Source organism: Gadus morhua, chromosome 3 (assembly GCF_902167405.1).
Source record: "Gadus morhua chromosome 3, gadMor3.0, whole genome shotgun sequence".
Classification (NCBI taxonomy): Eukaryota; Metazoa; Chordata; class Actinopteri; order Gadiformes; family Gadidae; genus Gadus; species Gadus morhua.
In genome coordinates this window covers 26,444,269-26,461,760 of record NC_044050.1, presented here as the reverse complement: position 1 = coordinate 26,461,760, position 17,492 = coordinate 26,444,269, and the positions used below count along the sequence as shown (strand labels likewise).

The window sequence follows — 17,492 nt, the reverse complement described above, 5'->3', positions numbered from 1 at the left end:
ACACAAACACCCACCCCCGCCGAGCCCCCCCCACCGAGCGAGCCCCCCTCCCCCCCTACACACACAAACCCACCCAGCAGGGCTTTGGTGAACACATAATTTATTTTTTGAGCAAAAGTGTTGCAGTGCATCAGAATGGCCATGGCTCTAGCTGTGCAACAGGTGTTTGAGGTGCTATGGGGTGCTATGGACCGCTAGTCTACCAGCTACTCCCCGACACATGACATGGCACAACATACACAAAGGCTCCACTACAATTGCCGCACTACAATTCATTGTCCTTGAACATAACACATTCTGACGACATTCAGGTTTTGGGATAACGTATGTCAACGATGCGATTTGTATTCGTGAGATATCACGAAATAGAACATTGTTGACACTGTGTCGCGCGTGCGTGCGTGCGTGAGAGAGAGAAAGCGTGTGCATGCTGTTGAGATTACATCACCGCAAAGTAGAAAGGATAAAGACAAATTCGAGTGCAGTAAGAGAGGCTGAGTTTAATAATAGTGTGTGAGTGAATGTCATGGCTTTGGTTTGTGTGTGAGGACCTGCTGCTTCTCGAGGCTGCCAGAATGTGTGTTGGAGTGCATGTGGGAAGGTGTCTGCCTTTGCTTCTTTGCGTGTACGGGTGCACGGTAGGTTGGTATGCTAGCACTGTTTGTAGTAATGCAGTATTGTGAGTGAAACGCCAATGCAGTGAGCTCATTTTGAAAGCAAACACTAATGTACGCTCCATTGCTTTCTGATACCTTTGTTGCGTGCACACGGAGTATGGGGAAGATTTGTATGCTAGACGATGTGATTATCATTAGGGACGCGAAACTCATTTGTTATTTTAGATTTATCGCTGGCCCAAGGGATCTGGTGGGTACACCACGAACACACTCGTAGTAGGCATTTCTCAAAATATATGTACACAATATGAAATACCTATTTTTGCCTGTGTTTTTGTTTCCCGTAGTGACCAGCTATTGAGGTTTCGCATCGAGAGAGGGAGGGATTTTGTTTTTTGGTTCAGGGTTAACCTCCAAACCAACACAAACTTCACTCAGCATTGAAACTTGGTTTGGTACAAGCTCTATTAAGAAAGTAAACTATTTTCAACCGGACATTTTCTCTATGTAATGTAATTTACCATTTCAAATGTATGAGCCAATGTTCAAAATGTGTACGTGAAAATTATATTGGAAAAAGATATTAACTTTGTGAGTCCCCAAGACCCACAAAGGAGAGGAACCTTAAATCCAATTGATTTCCCTCATACAGGGGAGACCTAATATACAGGGGAAATGGATTCCAGCCTGCACTTTACACCCGGTTCTCTTCCCCGGTCTCCCTGCTGGGAGAGCAGAGTTATTCTGAGTGGCTGGATGAGTTCAGGATGGTGTCGTCTACACGGCCACGGGATTGAACAGGAACCAGTCCTCAGAAGGAGGTAATGCTCAGAGAGTCGTCCACGAAGCAGACACACACTGCTAGTCGTATATGTGTATACAGGAAGCTCCAGCGGCTAGATTAGATTAGATTAGATTCAACTTTATTGTCATTGCACAAGTAAGGACAACCAGTACAACGAAATGCAGTTTAGCATCTAACCAGTAGTGCAATCAATCAAACGTTTTTGTTAAAGCAGCGCTATAAGAATAATAATAATACATAAGACACAGATAGCAGATAGAAGCTGGTCAACAAAATATCCAGTCAGTTTTTAAAGTGCATATAGCTCTAAAAAAAACTGGGCGTCTGACCCCCCAGCCCAAAGGTCATGGGTGCTCCAAACCCCGATGGCCGCGGACCACCTGTAAGCCTCATGGGGAACGACCCCATCCCGGACCTGTTCCTGAACGCCATGCCTTTAAATGAGCTCTCTGTAAATAGCAGGTCTAAAGAATGACTTGGATTTACATTTACATTTAGCAGACACTTTTATTGAAAGCGAATTACAGCAAGTACATTTGTCTGAAGAAAGAAACAACAATATATCGCTGTCAGTACAGTAAAGATATTCATGGAAACAAGTGCCAAGCACTTACAATCGCTAGCTTAACCAATTCCCTGTATACAACAAAATAGCTAGGATAAGACGCAACACAATGCTACTGCTTTTTTAAGTGCCAGGACGCACAACACACAATAAGTGCCGAGATTAAGTGCCGGACCTAATGCCTTACTATCTGCGTGTACAATCATCCGACTACACAGCATCATCTACAGGAGTGTACCTGAATTAAAGTTTCGAGGCCCCTTTTGTTCGGCAGCTGAGTACCTCACTGCGGCTGACCTGCGAGTTAACATTCTCCCGCTGCTGCGATCTCAAGCCTTATCGCCCTGTGATATCTCTGACATGCTGTGATACAGGGCACACCGTTTGGCACTGTGCAACCAGCCTTAAGGGTATGTTGTGGGTATGCTCAGCTCCCATGCAGGAAACATAGTCTGCCCGGTACGAGTTATAGACCGACCAATCACAACAGTTAATCTAATAAGAGGCGAGATAAATACGATGAAGGTGCAGAGGAGTGCCGTAGCGGCAACAACAACAACAAAGATGGCTGCCGCTGATGTAGAAATGTCTGTTGATCCTTATCGAAACAGTATTGAACGACCTGGACGATATATTTTCACTAAAAGAGAACAAATGACCAAACTTAAAGCTTCTTGAGAGAAGAAACATGTATTTTCGTAGCCCAGTTCTGCGTGACACGTTTCATTGCTCCGATTGGTTGAGGGCCTATCCAATGGGGTCAAGAGGCATTTTGTTCTGGTCGGTTGTCGACGCCCTTTGGAAATCGAAAAGGAACAGAGAGGTTCAAGACAAATTGCCGTTTGCCGTTGGTCTGGTCGACGGCAGGCTACAGATTATGCGTCTACCATTGCTGACTTGGTTTTGTCAGTGCCGGTAGACAGTCTGCTCCCATCACATCGTCTGAAGGGGTTGGTTTCTTTGATGCAATGTCAAGAACAACTGTCAAAGGAGGCTCTAGAACCGTCAATGGTGACATGGCGGTAGCAACCCTGAACCCGAAGACCCATACATACTTATATACAATAAGAGGAAGAAGAGAGTGTTTTTCTTCGACACCAGACTTATGTAACATTTCGGTGAGGCCATCGCTGAGTAGGGAGATTATGTTCGATTGAATGGGACGATCTTCAGCACTTTATGTTCAATCTTTTACCAGCAAACTGTAGCAAAAGGTGACAAATTAAATAACAAAATATTGCCGTTTTCAAAAAGAAGAGTGACTGAAACCGTATATAAACAGCTAAAGCCCTGCTTAACATATATACATGTTATCACGTTCCTCACCATGAATATAATTATGAACGTGTGCATGACTCTATTTTTATTCACTCCCCCTGTGAGGAATGGAAACCACTCTCCGAGATCCTGGGAGAAACCTCAAACATCCGATATGACATCCATATTGAGCGGCAAATATCATTCTGGGACTGTGTGCCCTGCAGCCACAGATGATCCGTACTCAGCCAGCTAGCTACCGCCGCACAACCAAGTACATGCTAAAAATGAGACGCAATCATGGAGAGGAGGAAACTAAAGTAGAGAATTAACCCTGGAGGCATGGGAGGAGATGGAACATGATGAGAAAGAGCTTGATGGATGAATACAACAGGGATCCGTTGTCACTGGTACTGCAGGTGAGGGGACGGAAGCGTGTGTGTGTGTGTGTGTGTGTGTGTGTGTGTGTGTGTGTGTGTGTGTGTGTGTGTGTGTGTGTGTGTGTGTGTGTGTGTGTGTGTGTGTGTGTGAGAGATGCGTAAGCGAGTGACAACAATGGTGTGTGTGTGCAGGGACACTTACTTCTCTATGAGGTCTAGCGTGACACCTGGAACCAGCTTGGCACTCTTCTGCATACAAAACCTGGAGAAGCAAGACAATGACACAGCAAGGAATTAAATTAAGAAATCAAAACACAGCAACCAAAAGCACGTAGCAAAGCAGACCGCCTGGCCGTTACGATGCACGGAGGGGGAAGGGGGAGGGGGCACCCACTGATGACCGATACTGATGAAGCGAAAGGTAAAAAATGAACTCTGAGTCTCTGGCGAGTGTATTTCAGGGCGAGCATCAAGGGAAGAGGGCCGTATTTCTATTGAAAGAAAAAGTCTGCCGTTGGCTCCTTGAATGGCTCTCAGAGTGAGCCAAGGCCAGTAAGTCCCATCCGGCCTTGGGGCAGACGGACCCCACCTAGTGCCAGGCCTGGTGCCCAAGATGCCTCAGCCTTAGAAATAGGTTGGCTTTAGAAGTGAGGCAAACAAACTGCAGATTACACTTAATAACAGCGCCACGGTTTCCGTGTTAACTCGTTAAGATGAGGCTTGCATATTCAATGATGACAAAAGAAAAGATGATAATTATATTTTTAAGGGACCTGAAAGAATGATACATTTGCATATCAGGCAGCTGTAACTAAAAGGTGGAGGACCCCTGATGTAGGAGACGGTAGGCTCCCTCCCCGTTCACAGGTGACCTGCATCACCTTTGACCTCGGGCCAGCCAAAGAGGGGACAGCAGGGGTGCCGTAAATTCATTTGAATAAAATAATTGATTAGGATCTGGCTAAAAAAACAGACGTTTTTAAACAAATATAATATTTCTTCTTGTTTATCCGACCCTGAAGTGACAGAAATAAAGCTGAATTATGCATAATTTCACTTTGTTTTTGCGATGATGAAGGCGTGCGGAATTGTTTCCAAACCCACGATAAATAAATTGTACTTGAATTTACTGGCAAACATAAAGGACACAAAAGAGCAGATGCGCGGTTCATTCATTGACATTGTGTCGGGAGTCTGGGAGGGAATGCATCTCATCAACGTCTCCCCATCTAAACGCCGACAGAACATTTTAATTACAAAAGGGAAACAAGAAACACAACAGCAGAATTGGCAAACACCCTAGTATAGTATGAAGCATGCCGCCACAATTTTCAAACGGCCACAATGCAGGACAAACCGAGTGCTCTTTCCATCCCAACCAGAGTCTACCTGTCAGACAGCCCTAGGTGCCTTACAGTCACTTGGGAGGGCTTTGCAGCGAACCGAATGCAAAGTTGTCCAACCATCAAGCCAATGCTCACTCGATATGTAATCATCACTCATCACACATACTGTCTTTGTGTCAGTTATGTGAAAAACCTTCATTTAAAGCTCATGAAGAAAGACATGATAGAGTTAACAGAACAGAGACATGGCAGGGGCTCTTTCAACAGCATGAAGGAGGAGAATATCAATTGGATTTAAGGAGTAGAGCACACGATCATTTGAGAAGAAATAAACTGAACAAAAGACAAGACAGAACAAGAAAAGAAAGACAATACAGCAGTCGACTCAGACACACACACACACAAACAAATTACATAATGTATCTAACACTTTTCGTCTTTGTGTCTAAGAAAGCGCAAAGTGCACTGAAACTACAAACTTTTTTCTAACTTATTACCATGACAAGAGAATGAACTTGTAGAGGTCATAATGTTTGAAATGCAACGTAACAGCTAATTTACATGTCACAGCGATAGCTGACCTAGATTAAATCAATACCAAACTGTTTACCTGTGCATCTCTAAATATAACCAAACAAGCACTACAGTCTGCTTTCCAGTGTCTCGCTCTAGCCCTCCATCAAAGAGACTCGAGCGGCAGGCAGCTCCAAAACGGCACAGGGAAATGAGATAAGGACCCCCTCTCTCAATGGTACTGTGCCTTGAGCAAGGAAAACCTAACCAGAGTTGTCACTAAATAGAACAGAATCATCAAACAGACAGGAGGGAGTCTGACTCAAGAGCCCTGAGCACTGCTAAGCTTGCCTACTTCTATCCCGCTCTGAACTGACCTGGACAAAACCTGTCCGACTTCCCAGCGACAAAGCCAGACTTTCACGGCTCGTGCTAATTAATTCTTCTTTGTTTCGTCACATCCCTGCTAACCGTAGTTGGCTGATTTGTCCTGACTTAAGCCTTGATCTCCATGACGTACGCCATTGTGACCGCAAATATTACTGAATGAACGAATGACAGAAAGGGATGTTTTGAGGATAAGTGTTCTACAGCAGAAGTATATTCCTCAACTCTCTGACACCAACACTTTGATACGCTACTTCAACTCTGCGTATACTGGAAGTCGGGGGAAATCCAAGCACCAAAATAGATAGGAACGGGCGGAGTAAGTCAGAGGGCATATCGCACTTTACAAGACATTACACTTGGGAGCGTTGAGCGCAAATGTCAATCAAGGCTCTGTGCCAGATGAAGGGGCAGGAAATACTGGAGGAAACCGGGGCTTGAGGAAAAGTGGATTTTAGACACCCAACAGACATCACCAACAATAAACCAAAAGACAGAAGCCTTGTTTCAGTCTTTAAAGGGAAGATGCAAGGGATACTGACAAAGAAAATGATGAGCAGCAGCAATACCTTCCCAAATTTCTCTTCTGGGATAAATAAAGTAGATCTTATCAACTCTGCAAAGCGTGTACAAAAGGTAGGCAGAATTGTATTGAGAAAAGGGGGCGCGGACGCCCATCTCAGGCCAGGAGAAGGGAATGGAGCAGGGAGAAACATCACCTGCAGACATGGCCTCAATGAATAAGTCCCTGAGCTTTATCATGGTTTGTCCTGCTTTGACACCGTTGAGAACAGAATTGTCAAGGCTCATGACGCCGTCGCCTTCAGTGCTAAGCTCCCCTCATATCTGCCGGTTCTCCACATAGTAGTTGGTGTTTGACGACCGACTCAATGTGTGTGCAACCGGCAGTGTGTACGGTCTGGCCAACGGGTTTACAGGCCAGCAATATTGATGTGATTGATTTTGTGTGGACGTTTATTCAAACTACAATTTACGCCACAGCCCGGTTGTTACAGGAATTTGGTTTCTATGCCAACAGCCATGGGTGCTAATTAACATTAAACTGCCGACAGCGTGTAAAAAATGGAGTTGGACTTTTTTTTATTAGACTTTGTCCAATATACTCCCGCTCTTGGCCATGATGTGTGCACCCATGCGACAACAAGTGAACATTATCTGCATTCAAAACTAGAAAAGCTTTATTAACAGCAAGATGAGGCATCCAGAGTGAAGCTTTGATACAATCTGCGCCACCGCCTGATCTCAAACCTCAGGATTTCGATGGCGCAGGGTGTTATCCCTGCAGCAGATGTTAATTATCGCTGGAGGGCCAGTACAAAAGCGGACAAATTTGACAGCACAAAGGGAGTGCCTATGGAGCCATGCAGTGTCCTAATTAAGCAGGAATTCAGATAATTTCCAAGAAGAACCGGCTTTTTGACCTTAATTCCATTACAACCTTAATAACTTGATCACAGAGAAATGTTTAAAAGGAGGAAAATCTTAGTAGGGATTCCATGGTATCACGTAAGCCAAGGACGATCCATTATTCATGCATGAGCGCACCACTCTTATTTTGATATTTGTTGATGTTTTTTTTAATGACCTCCGAAGACTGAGAATATTTAGCCAACAGCCCACCTTTTCCTGATGCCAGACAATATATTCAGATTAAGTCTTGGCTTCGGGCTGGCTTGTGCCGTACCCCCATGAATCTCTACCTCTAGATCACATCCCTTGTGTTGTACCAATATAACTCATGCTGGGCACGCCACCAACTGCTTCAAGGGGTACGCAGTTTGGACCCCAAAAGCCATGGAGATGAATGAGCTATTCTGGGGTATTCTGAGGTGAACGCCTTCTCTGCCTTCAAAACCCAAACCCATGTCTGTGGAAAAGTAAAAAGTTGTCCGTTGACGGTTATGTAACGCCTGCTCTTCGTAGCTCACCCTGAGTCTAGAGGCAACAGCAGCAGGCGAACACACCAGAACTTCTTCAAAGAGCAGCAGTGTACAAGCAGAATGCAACATCAAAATAGAGCGGAGAGGCGAGGAAAACCAATGTACAAGTCCGCATACGTTTGTATAACGGCGGCCGACTGGAAATAGGAATATACATCTCCGTGAGTTCGTATGTATAATAATACGGGGGTGCGATTAAACATATTGCATCGATTATTAATAATGAATGGCTACTGTGTTTTCTTTGATTATGTTCTTCACCTGCGTCAGCAGCAAGGAGATGACAACAGCGAGGATTAATTCATGAGTGTTTTTAATGAGGCTGCGCTGTAACTGGGGGGAGAGCCCTCTGAATGAAAATGAAACCCGAGCTGTGACTCCATTATTCAAACCACGACAGCGGGTGCTTTTGCACGCTGTGGAGATGGGATATAACCGTAGCTACCGAGAGAACCACCACCTCATGAGGGCTCCACCGCACTTCTCCAGCTGTGGAGCGGAGATATAACCGTGACAACTGAGAGGACCTCCTCACGAGGTTTCCATCTCTCTTCTCCAGCTGTGGAGCGGAGATATAACCGTGACTACTGAGGGAAGCTCCTCCAGAGGTTTCCATCTCTCTTCTCCAGCTGTGGAGATGGCTATAACCGTAGCCGCGCCTCTCCACCCTGAGCTACGCAGAAGAGATCCTCGTCACGAGGGCTCAACCACTCTTCTCCAGCGGCGGTAACATACGTGGATACACGCGGTATGATGCAACGCACACACACACATACACACAGCCGCAGGGGTTTCTCCAGTGTATCTAAATAGGGCAGGAAGCCTTATCTATATCTGTATAGGGGGCACCCGTGGGGGTATTGCACCTTCTCCATTTCAGTCCGGCAATCTCCTACTTTATCCCTCCATCTTCAGCCCCTGGCCGCATGGAGCTCTTTAAAAATTGAACAAGGGTTCTGTGTCTTTATCTCCTTAATCCCTCTCCTTTGCTTACTTCTACCCTCTCTCTCTCTCTCTCTCTCTCTCTCTCTCTCTCTCTCTCTCTCTCTCTCTCTCTCTCTCTCTCTCTCTCTCTCTCTCTCTCTCTCTCTCTCTCTCTCTCTCTCTCTCTCTCTCTCTCTCTCTCTCTCTCTCTCTCTCTCTCTCTCTCTCTCTCTCTCGGCCCCATCCTTCCCAACCACCTCCATTTTCACACAAATGGCTCCTGTGCTTTCCCGCCTGTGGTGGCATCTGGGAAATCCCTTCAAGAGGGCAAACGATCAATGGCGATTTTCTGCCTGGTTGGGCAATGTCAGGCACATTGTGGCCTTTTCCCTCTATCTTTTTCACTCTCTCTTCCCTTGGGAGCGCACAGTCACAGACACACACACACACACACACACACACACCCCCAGCCCGCGCCACCCCCCAACACAAACACACACAAACCTCCACCGCCACACAGAGAAACAGACACACACACACACAAACCACCCCCTTCACACAAAGACATCCCCCCCCCCACACACACACACCCCAACCCCCCCCCACACAAAGAAACAGACACACAAACACACACCCAGACAGACACTCACACACACTCACCCAGACACACAGACAGACAGACAGACACACACACAGCTCTCTCGATCAAGGACTCAAAGCAGTAAGCCCAGATGTCAGTTCTAGCACCACTGAAAGTCTTGTCAGGTCCCCTTCACCCAATAAGCTGCTCCCTGGGGCCCGGTGCGGCGACCCTTGAAGACCGCGGATAAAGTCAAAAACCCGGGAAAAGATGAATATAGATGAGATCACATCGACGGAGTGAAAGATGGCTGTCCCCCGGCCGGTGCACAGAGAGAATCCCCCTCCTCGTTAACCAGAAAAACACCATTAGGGCGCAGAACATTGCCAGCAGTAGGGTGCGAAATAAATACAATCTGAAGCTCTGCCTCCGATTCAAACGACATTCAAATCACGCCTTAGCCTGGTTTCGTTACGTAAGATTCTATTTTCTTTTCACGGAGAACAACAATCAGATGTGTGATGAGAGAGGAGAGGGATGGAGAGGGCCGGGGAGCACGGGAGGGGTGCTTACGGGTATATCCCCGCTCATTAATGCATTTATTGCTTTCTTTTTGTAGTTCTGATGAATGTGAACAGGCCTGCCTGTCAGCCAGGCAGCACCTGCCTTGAGGGGATTCTATTTAGAGCCATCTCAACACAAAGGAGCGGTTATTAACGGACAGCCGCGCTTCAACCACAACAGACAACATCTGTTCCGGGAAAACCTACAGGTACCCAAACATCTGGCGAACCGTGCTCAGTCTCATAACTCTGCAGCAGTTCTCTGCTGGAATTGGGAAGAGGAATGTGGACTACATGGAAGATTTACATTTGCATTGACATTTAGGGCATTTAGCAGACACTTTTATCCAAAGCAAGTTACAACAAGTACATACGTACTTGGAACAACAATATGTCGCTGTTGGTACGGTAAAGATATTCATTGAACCAAGTGCCAAGCACTTACAATGTCTAGGTTAACCCATTCCCCGTATGCAACAAAGATAGCTAGGATAAGACGCTAGCTACAAAATGCCAAGTTCTTGTTTTTTGTGCAAGGACGTGCAATATACAATAAATGCATACATTAAGTGCCATGACGTGCAAACATTCAAAATAGGTGCGTCAGAGGGGTGAATTTAGGAAAGTAAGGGAGCAGAAGGGGCCGGGGGAAGGGGGGGGAAGGGGGGAGGCCATGCAGAGTCCAGATGAACTCTGAACAAGTGAGTCTTGAGTCTCTTGCAGAGGAAGATGGGCAAGGGGGGGGGTTATCAATATTAATGGTATAGCCCCTCATTATTCTGAAGGTCAAGACAGGGTTATGAGGGTAGAGGGGCTGAAGAAGAAGTCCTTAACGTTTGTAGCAGACGTTGCCTTCAAAAGCATCCTAAAGGGAAGAATTTGGTACTCCCAACTTCAAACAGAGCCATCACTCAGGATTAACTGAAGCAAAGTGCATCCTGAGGCGACTGATGTTCTTATATTGATGTCCAGGATACTGTGAGCATATTTTCAGCATTTTCACCAAACATAAAACATTTGTGACCCGTCTCTTTCTTAATGATATGAGATTTTAGCCTGCGTATTAATTTTAAGTGAGCATTCCACAGCATTTAACTTTATGGTGACTACCGCAGATTGGGAGTTTAATTACGCCACGAATGGGTGTTTCTGGTCAAGGGCATGGAATCTTATCTTTACTGTGGTATAGGATGTAACGAATAAGAAGTAGAAGAGATGCAGGGGGAGCTAGGTACAAAAACAGAGGGAGAGACGAAATACAAACTGATTCATCCACAGATGAAGACTAGGTTTGCAGGCCTAATTCACTGTATGCACTAATTATTTTCCTGACTCACTTACATTTCTTCTTCCAAGGTAATGTGCATTAACACACGCACAACATAAAACACCAATTTACAGATACCTTCATCCCAATAACTTTAGCAAAGTTATTTGTGTAAAAGTAAGTCCATTGCACCCCTCTTTTCCCTGCAGTGCCTATGTAGTACGTACATATGGATCACAGCGTGATGGTTTGGACATGGAAAGGAAACTATGAAGTGGGCGCGGCTTGATGTGGCGGCGCACAAGTTACATCACCTTTATGTCCCCTCAGTGAAGTATCGAGTAAAACACCATGGAGGTAAAATGTACCAGGCATTTAATAGTGGATCACTGGAGGGGTCACACCTTCTTAATGTGCTCATTATCTATCCCCATCTTTTGCTTGATTCCTGCATTATTGCCATTTCAATGGGTTTTATGGTTACTGCTGCACTGGGGGGAAAGGAAGATAATTAGAATAAGAAGAGAATCTCATATTTCCTGGCGTTTCTCCAACTTCAAATGTGTTTCTGTATCTTCCACGATGCCACGCTAAACGCGACGGCCCTTTTGACCGCTCGGTGTGTCCGTCCCACCAAGCCCCCGGCGAACAGACATCCGCCGGGGTTATAACCGAGAGGAAGGGGCGGTGGTTATTTCTTACCATCGCAGGGCGATCTTGATGGGCGTGGTGAGGCAGGAGGTGAAGAGGTCGGCGGGGAGGTCAGGGTTCATGGGCAGCAGTTCGCTGGCCTCGCAGGCCGCCAGCTGGATGCAGTTCTTCATGGAGGGGGGCAGCGGCAGCTGGGCCAGGGGGTGGTTAGGGTTGATGGCGGCCACCTGGGCAAACACAGCGGGAAAACAGCTTTCAATCATCTATTTTCTAATGCTCAAGTCAATGTATTGTGTGTATTCAGTCTGGGCCTCATGGATTACAAATGGTGGGGAGAGACAGATTGAGCAAATTTTAAAAGGAAAAATATAAAAAGTTAAACGGGGGGCTAACCAATCGGAGACAAGAGAATATAAAAGTTTGGAGCACAAGATTATCTTTCTCGTTTACAGATTCCCAGTGTTGCCACGAGCATGACAGAACCACACCGATTGGAACTGAATGACTATCGCTTGACGACAGAACCACACCGATTGGAACTGAATGATTATCGCTTGACGTTAGAGCTGTTAATTGCCTACCCAGTTGATGGTTGAACAGCAAAACAATCGGTGCTCAAAACATCCTTAACATCACAATTTCCTGAATGAATTATACGTGATGGAATCGGTGGTATAATCAAATGCTAACCGTGCCATTCTCTTTTGTTGGTCGTTTCGGTTTTTTGGAGCTGTGGCAATACAGTTTGCCTCTCGACAGACCTGTCTTTTACCCCCATGAACAAAGGCATTGCCATAGTGCCTTCAATCCATTATATAGAAAGCCTTTGCCAAAAATTATTGGAAAATGGATAATATAAAAAAATTCTGTGAAATGGTCATTTTGACCTTGCAATAACCCAGATGAACTGCACATAATTTAACGCCTGCGTCTTGATGGAGCTACACACGTGAACCCTACTTTATCTATTTTAAATTCAATATCTAGAGTGAAAAAACTTAAACCTGGAGCTGGGATAAGTCATGCATTCAGTGGAAGAAAAGAGTTGGAGAAAAGAGAAAATATTTAGGAGCTCAAAAAAAGTGTCCTACTATTGCATAAGCCCAAAGTAAATATTAAACGCCGCTGCATCAGACAGATCTGAGTAGCTATGGTGTACTTTGTTTCTGCCTGCAACAACGGGCACGAAGCCTGCTCTTCTCAGAACAGTAGTTCTGTGCCTTTAAACAGACTATTACTTTCATGGACTGTACAGTTAAAAAGTAAAAACATAATGAGCAAACGAAATAGACCGCAATGTCCTCAACCCCAAAAAGATACCATGATCAGAGTTGAATATGCAAAAAAAAAAAAAAAAAACATTCAGGGCATAGGCAAGTTCAGAAAGGCTTGAACCCAAATCTATTTATTTTGGCAGGAAGATGATGAGGTTCATTGAACCCTACTCAGCCAACAGAAATCCTGTCCACTCGTTTGTTTTAACAGCAAGAACGTGCCGACACTGAGACGACGAAGAGTGGGTTTGCATCATAGTTTGTATAATAATTTCTCGTCCTCGAGTCCTTACTGTAAATGTACAAAGAGGTTGAAGGGTATGCAGTCAACCTTGTGACGGTATTGATGCGTCTTGGTGAAACAATGGAAGTGAAGGGCATCACAAGTAAAACACAAACTGCAGTTTGCTACACCGGAGATTCGTGGCTTCTATTGGCAACACAAGAAAACGAATGAGGTCAGACCTTGCCCTACAACCAGTTTGGTTCTCGTCTATTGTGTTCCGTGCGTCATGTGTATCGCACAACCTGTTGCTCACTCTTACAGCATCCTTTCACCCTTTTCTGCATCTAAGAATATCGACACCTTTACCGCCTGCAAACATCAGCTCCATTAATGAAGGCCACGCTGGGAGAAGCTTTCGCACGCACGTACACACGCTCCATCTGTCTTTCTGTCTGACGCAAGTCAAGGAAAATCAACCTGCTGCCTCCAGCCGTACTGAGGGACGGACGATTGTCGTGGGTGTCCTGTGCTTTAGCTAACCGTGGTTGCACACGGGTCAGGACATGAGATAAGGTAGTATTGCAGAGCCGGTCCCAGACAAACCAACATAACACAACTAAAATCGAAATTTGAGTTGGAATTAGGTTTACGTTTAAATTCTTGATTTGACGCATGGTTCACAAGCAATCCTTATGATGATTACGTGGAATAAAGTCATCTTTAAAGAATAATTATTAATGTCATCATAACGAGCTCCAATCTGCTACCAAGAAAGACATGATGGAGGGTTTGTATAATTGTACATATGCTTTTGCTGCTTCACTATGGATCTAGGGCCCAATATCTAATTTGTTGACTCTATAATGAGTGAACTGGGTATTCAAAGTATGAAACTCCTTACAGTCAAATACGAGTGTACAAAGGGTACAGCCGCACTTGCAAATGATTACTTAGACATTTACATTTAGGGCATTTAGCTGGCGCTTTCTTCCAAAGCGACTTTGTCAGAAGAAAGAGAAACAACACTATATCGCTGTCGGTACAGTAAGGATGTTCAAGTGCCAAGCTCTTACAATTGTTAGGTTAACCCATTCCCTGTATAAACCAAAGATAGCTAGGATGTGATGCTACGATGCTAAGTACTTTCTTAAGTGCCAGGACTGACTTCAACAATGGGCACGCCACCTTCTCTTCTCAGAACAGTAGTTCTGTGCCTTTAAACACTTATTATTTAATGTTTGATATTTTGACTGTAGAGTTATGAAACGAAAACCAAACGAAATAGACCGCATTGCAGTCAACCCCACAAAGTAGGATGAGATGTTACACGATCTGAAGTACTTTTTTAAGTGCCAGGGCGTACAACATACAGTTAGTGCGTCATAGCACTAGCAGCTTACACCAAATTGTGGTTGTTGATATTTTGAGATGAGATGTGGTCTTATCCCGCTCAATTATGCAGAGCTAACTTTAATCCTACAGGGATCTTAATTCTCAGAGTCTGGGAAGCTTTTTCTTATCACATTTTTTCAAATTCTCTTTACATCCTGCGAGCAGTCAATAAATCAAATTCTCCGATAGAAAAAAGTTAAACAGCTGGTGTGTGGCTGTGTCACTGGCTGTAACAAGATTATGGCCTTCCCCTTTCCATCCCCTTTTTCTGGAGCTAGATATGACAGATGTTGTGATGCAAAGATTATATACATCTTGCAGGTATAACCAGGTTTAATTTGTATTCTTTCTTTATATTCTATACAAAAGCAACAAAATAAATCATAGAGGTTTGATGGATACATATCCTGCCCAGGATTGAAAACTGCATCCTGTACCGACTGGCATCGAACATTATGGAAATGAATAGAGAAATTCACACGCAGAGAAAAATGGGCAAAGGACCAAGTCTTTGTGCAGGGCCATAATCCTGATGATAAACACGCGAGCAGACCCGGGCTGATTAATGCCAAACATACACTGTAATTACCTCATTAGCATATTGTGATTCAACACATTACCAACAAACACCGGCGGAGCTTTCCTCGCCTCCCCCTGAACCGCGACGTGGCAACAATTTAACGACGACGCGACGTCCCTTTGACAATTATCTTTTTGGAACAGAAACTAATTTATGTGCCTAATCCGACAAACGTGTTACAGATGCCGGGGCACACGAGTCGATGCAGACGAAAAAGAAAAACACTTGTCATGGAAATTTCCTAAAGACTTGATTCTCTCTTTCAGATACTCAGACACGGTGGGATCTGAGTTACTATGGATAATTAACGCGCGTGCACAGTGCACACCAGCCTTTGGGGGGGGGGGGGGGGGGGGGGGGGGGTACGTAAACATCCTCGGCACTTTAATGGCTAAAAGGGGCTCACTTCAGCGCGTCAACCTTTTTATTCTTGTTGGGTTGAGGGGCCTCTCTGCAGAGACTGCCTTTCTTTTGTACTATTTTTTTTTTTAAGATAAACTTTGGTTACGTTAGAAATTCAGTTCGAAGAATTTCCGCCAAACACTTGCATGGTCGGACGGAGAGACGGTCACACAGACACATACGCAAACATGCATAGACATACACACACACACACACACACACACACACACACACACACACACAAAGTTGCACACACACACACATGCATGTATACAAACGTTAGTGCTGGGTATGGCCAGCTACCTCACAATTCAATTTGATTCTTTAGGTCTTGATTCGATATTGATCCGCTTCGATATCGATTCAATAATACGTGCAGATGACAAAAATACCTCAATATTATTTAGAATTAACCGTTTCATTGTGCTTTATCTAGCAAAAAGGGAATACACCATTGTATAGTATTGTTCCTGAGCTAACTTGCAGCATAAAAGTAATAATCATAACATGGACAAATGTAAAAGGGCATGTACATTTAGGCATACTCGTTTCTAGATTACAATGTATGCTTATTTTCCTTTTCTTTTTTTAATGGAAATAATCGATCTAAAAAAATTCTGAATTGAAATTGAATCGAGAACAAATAAATTGCAGTGCATTGATGAATCAATACCTTTACCAGGCCCTAACAAACGTGCACACACACAGACACACATGCATGTATACAAACGTGCACACACACAAACACGCATGCAACCAAACATGCACACACACAAACATGCTTGCACACACTCCACCAAAGTCATAACGCGCTTTGTCTTTGCTGACTGTGCACAGGAAGTAATGAGATATTCATCAGAACCAGCTGGTCCGGTAACACATCGGAGCGCTCCGACCAGACGCCCACACGCAGCGCCGACTTCCCCCCCGCCGTGACGAGATGCACCATGCGTGTGTTGCTGCGTGTGTGCCGCTAGTTTAAGCGCGAGAAAATAACTTTGATATCAAACCCTTGCTTTTCTACTTCTTCTCTCCCCTCCCCCCGAAGATGAGATCAATGCAGTTCAAGACGTTTTTAACGGCCAGTTGATAGTTCTGCCCCTTGACCCGTCGTATGTGCGGTGGTCTATAGCGTCTGAGCGGGGCCTTTGTTGGACCCCCACCAGGTTTGTGTGTGCGTACGGAGAGAGACGGGGAGGGAGAGCGAGCCAGAGGAGACGGGTGAAGTGAATGAAGCGCAAAGCAAGGAGGCGTTGGCGTGACACGGGGAACTCCCCGTATAGGTTTCCTGCTGCATGTTTAATCAGGCATCTTCCTCCCACATTACACACTACACCCACATTATACACTTCCTGTGTGAGGCGGTGCGGAAAGGAGAGGGCTCGTGTGTAAACACTGGGACACCAGTGTGGGCGGATGTTAAGTCTACTTGCATTTCGATTCGGCAAACTACGGTTTGCTGGACTCCATCTATACGTTAGAGACAACTGAATGCATACATTTTCTTGCAACTTGAACTGCTTTAAATAATGAATTTCTTGGCTTTGAGTCAAGCATCTGTGTGTACATGTATTAATGCAAAAGGTTACATCAAATTAGTTATAAGGTTAGTACAAATATTTTAGAAAAGTACGTTGTATATGCCCAGGTGATATTGATGGATACACTTTTATCCCTGAGGAGAAAGTCTCAAAACAACATTGAGCGTACAGTTTCTATCCAAGATTCTGGTTCTGCTCTGTTGGTTGGTTGCATAATACTGCGGTGAAGGGTAGTACATGGTTTAAACCTGGTCGTTAGGG

At 44.9% G+C, this 17,492-nt stretch overlaps 1 protein-coding gene across 2 annotated transcripts in view; it reads right to left on the bottom strand.

Annotated features, from left to right (window-relative positions):
• Positions 1 to 17,492, bottom strand: part of rptor (regulatory associated protein of MTOR, complex 1) — a 149,205-nt gene that overhangs the window by 83,095 nt on the left and 48,618 nt on the right. For both annotated transcript variants that reach the window (XM_030352783.1, XM_030352785.1), the window contains exons 7-8: positions 11,868 to 12,043; positions 3,827 to 3,886 (exon numbers count right to left, since the gene is read on the bottom strand). In XM_030352783.1, the coding sequence (XP_030208643.1) occupies positions 3,827 to 3,886; positions 11,868 to 12,043 (236 nt within the window). The remainder of the gene's footprint in view (positions 1 to 3,826; positions 3,887 to 11,867; positions 12,044 to 17,492) is intronic.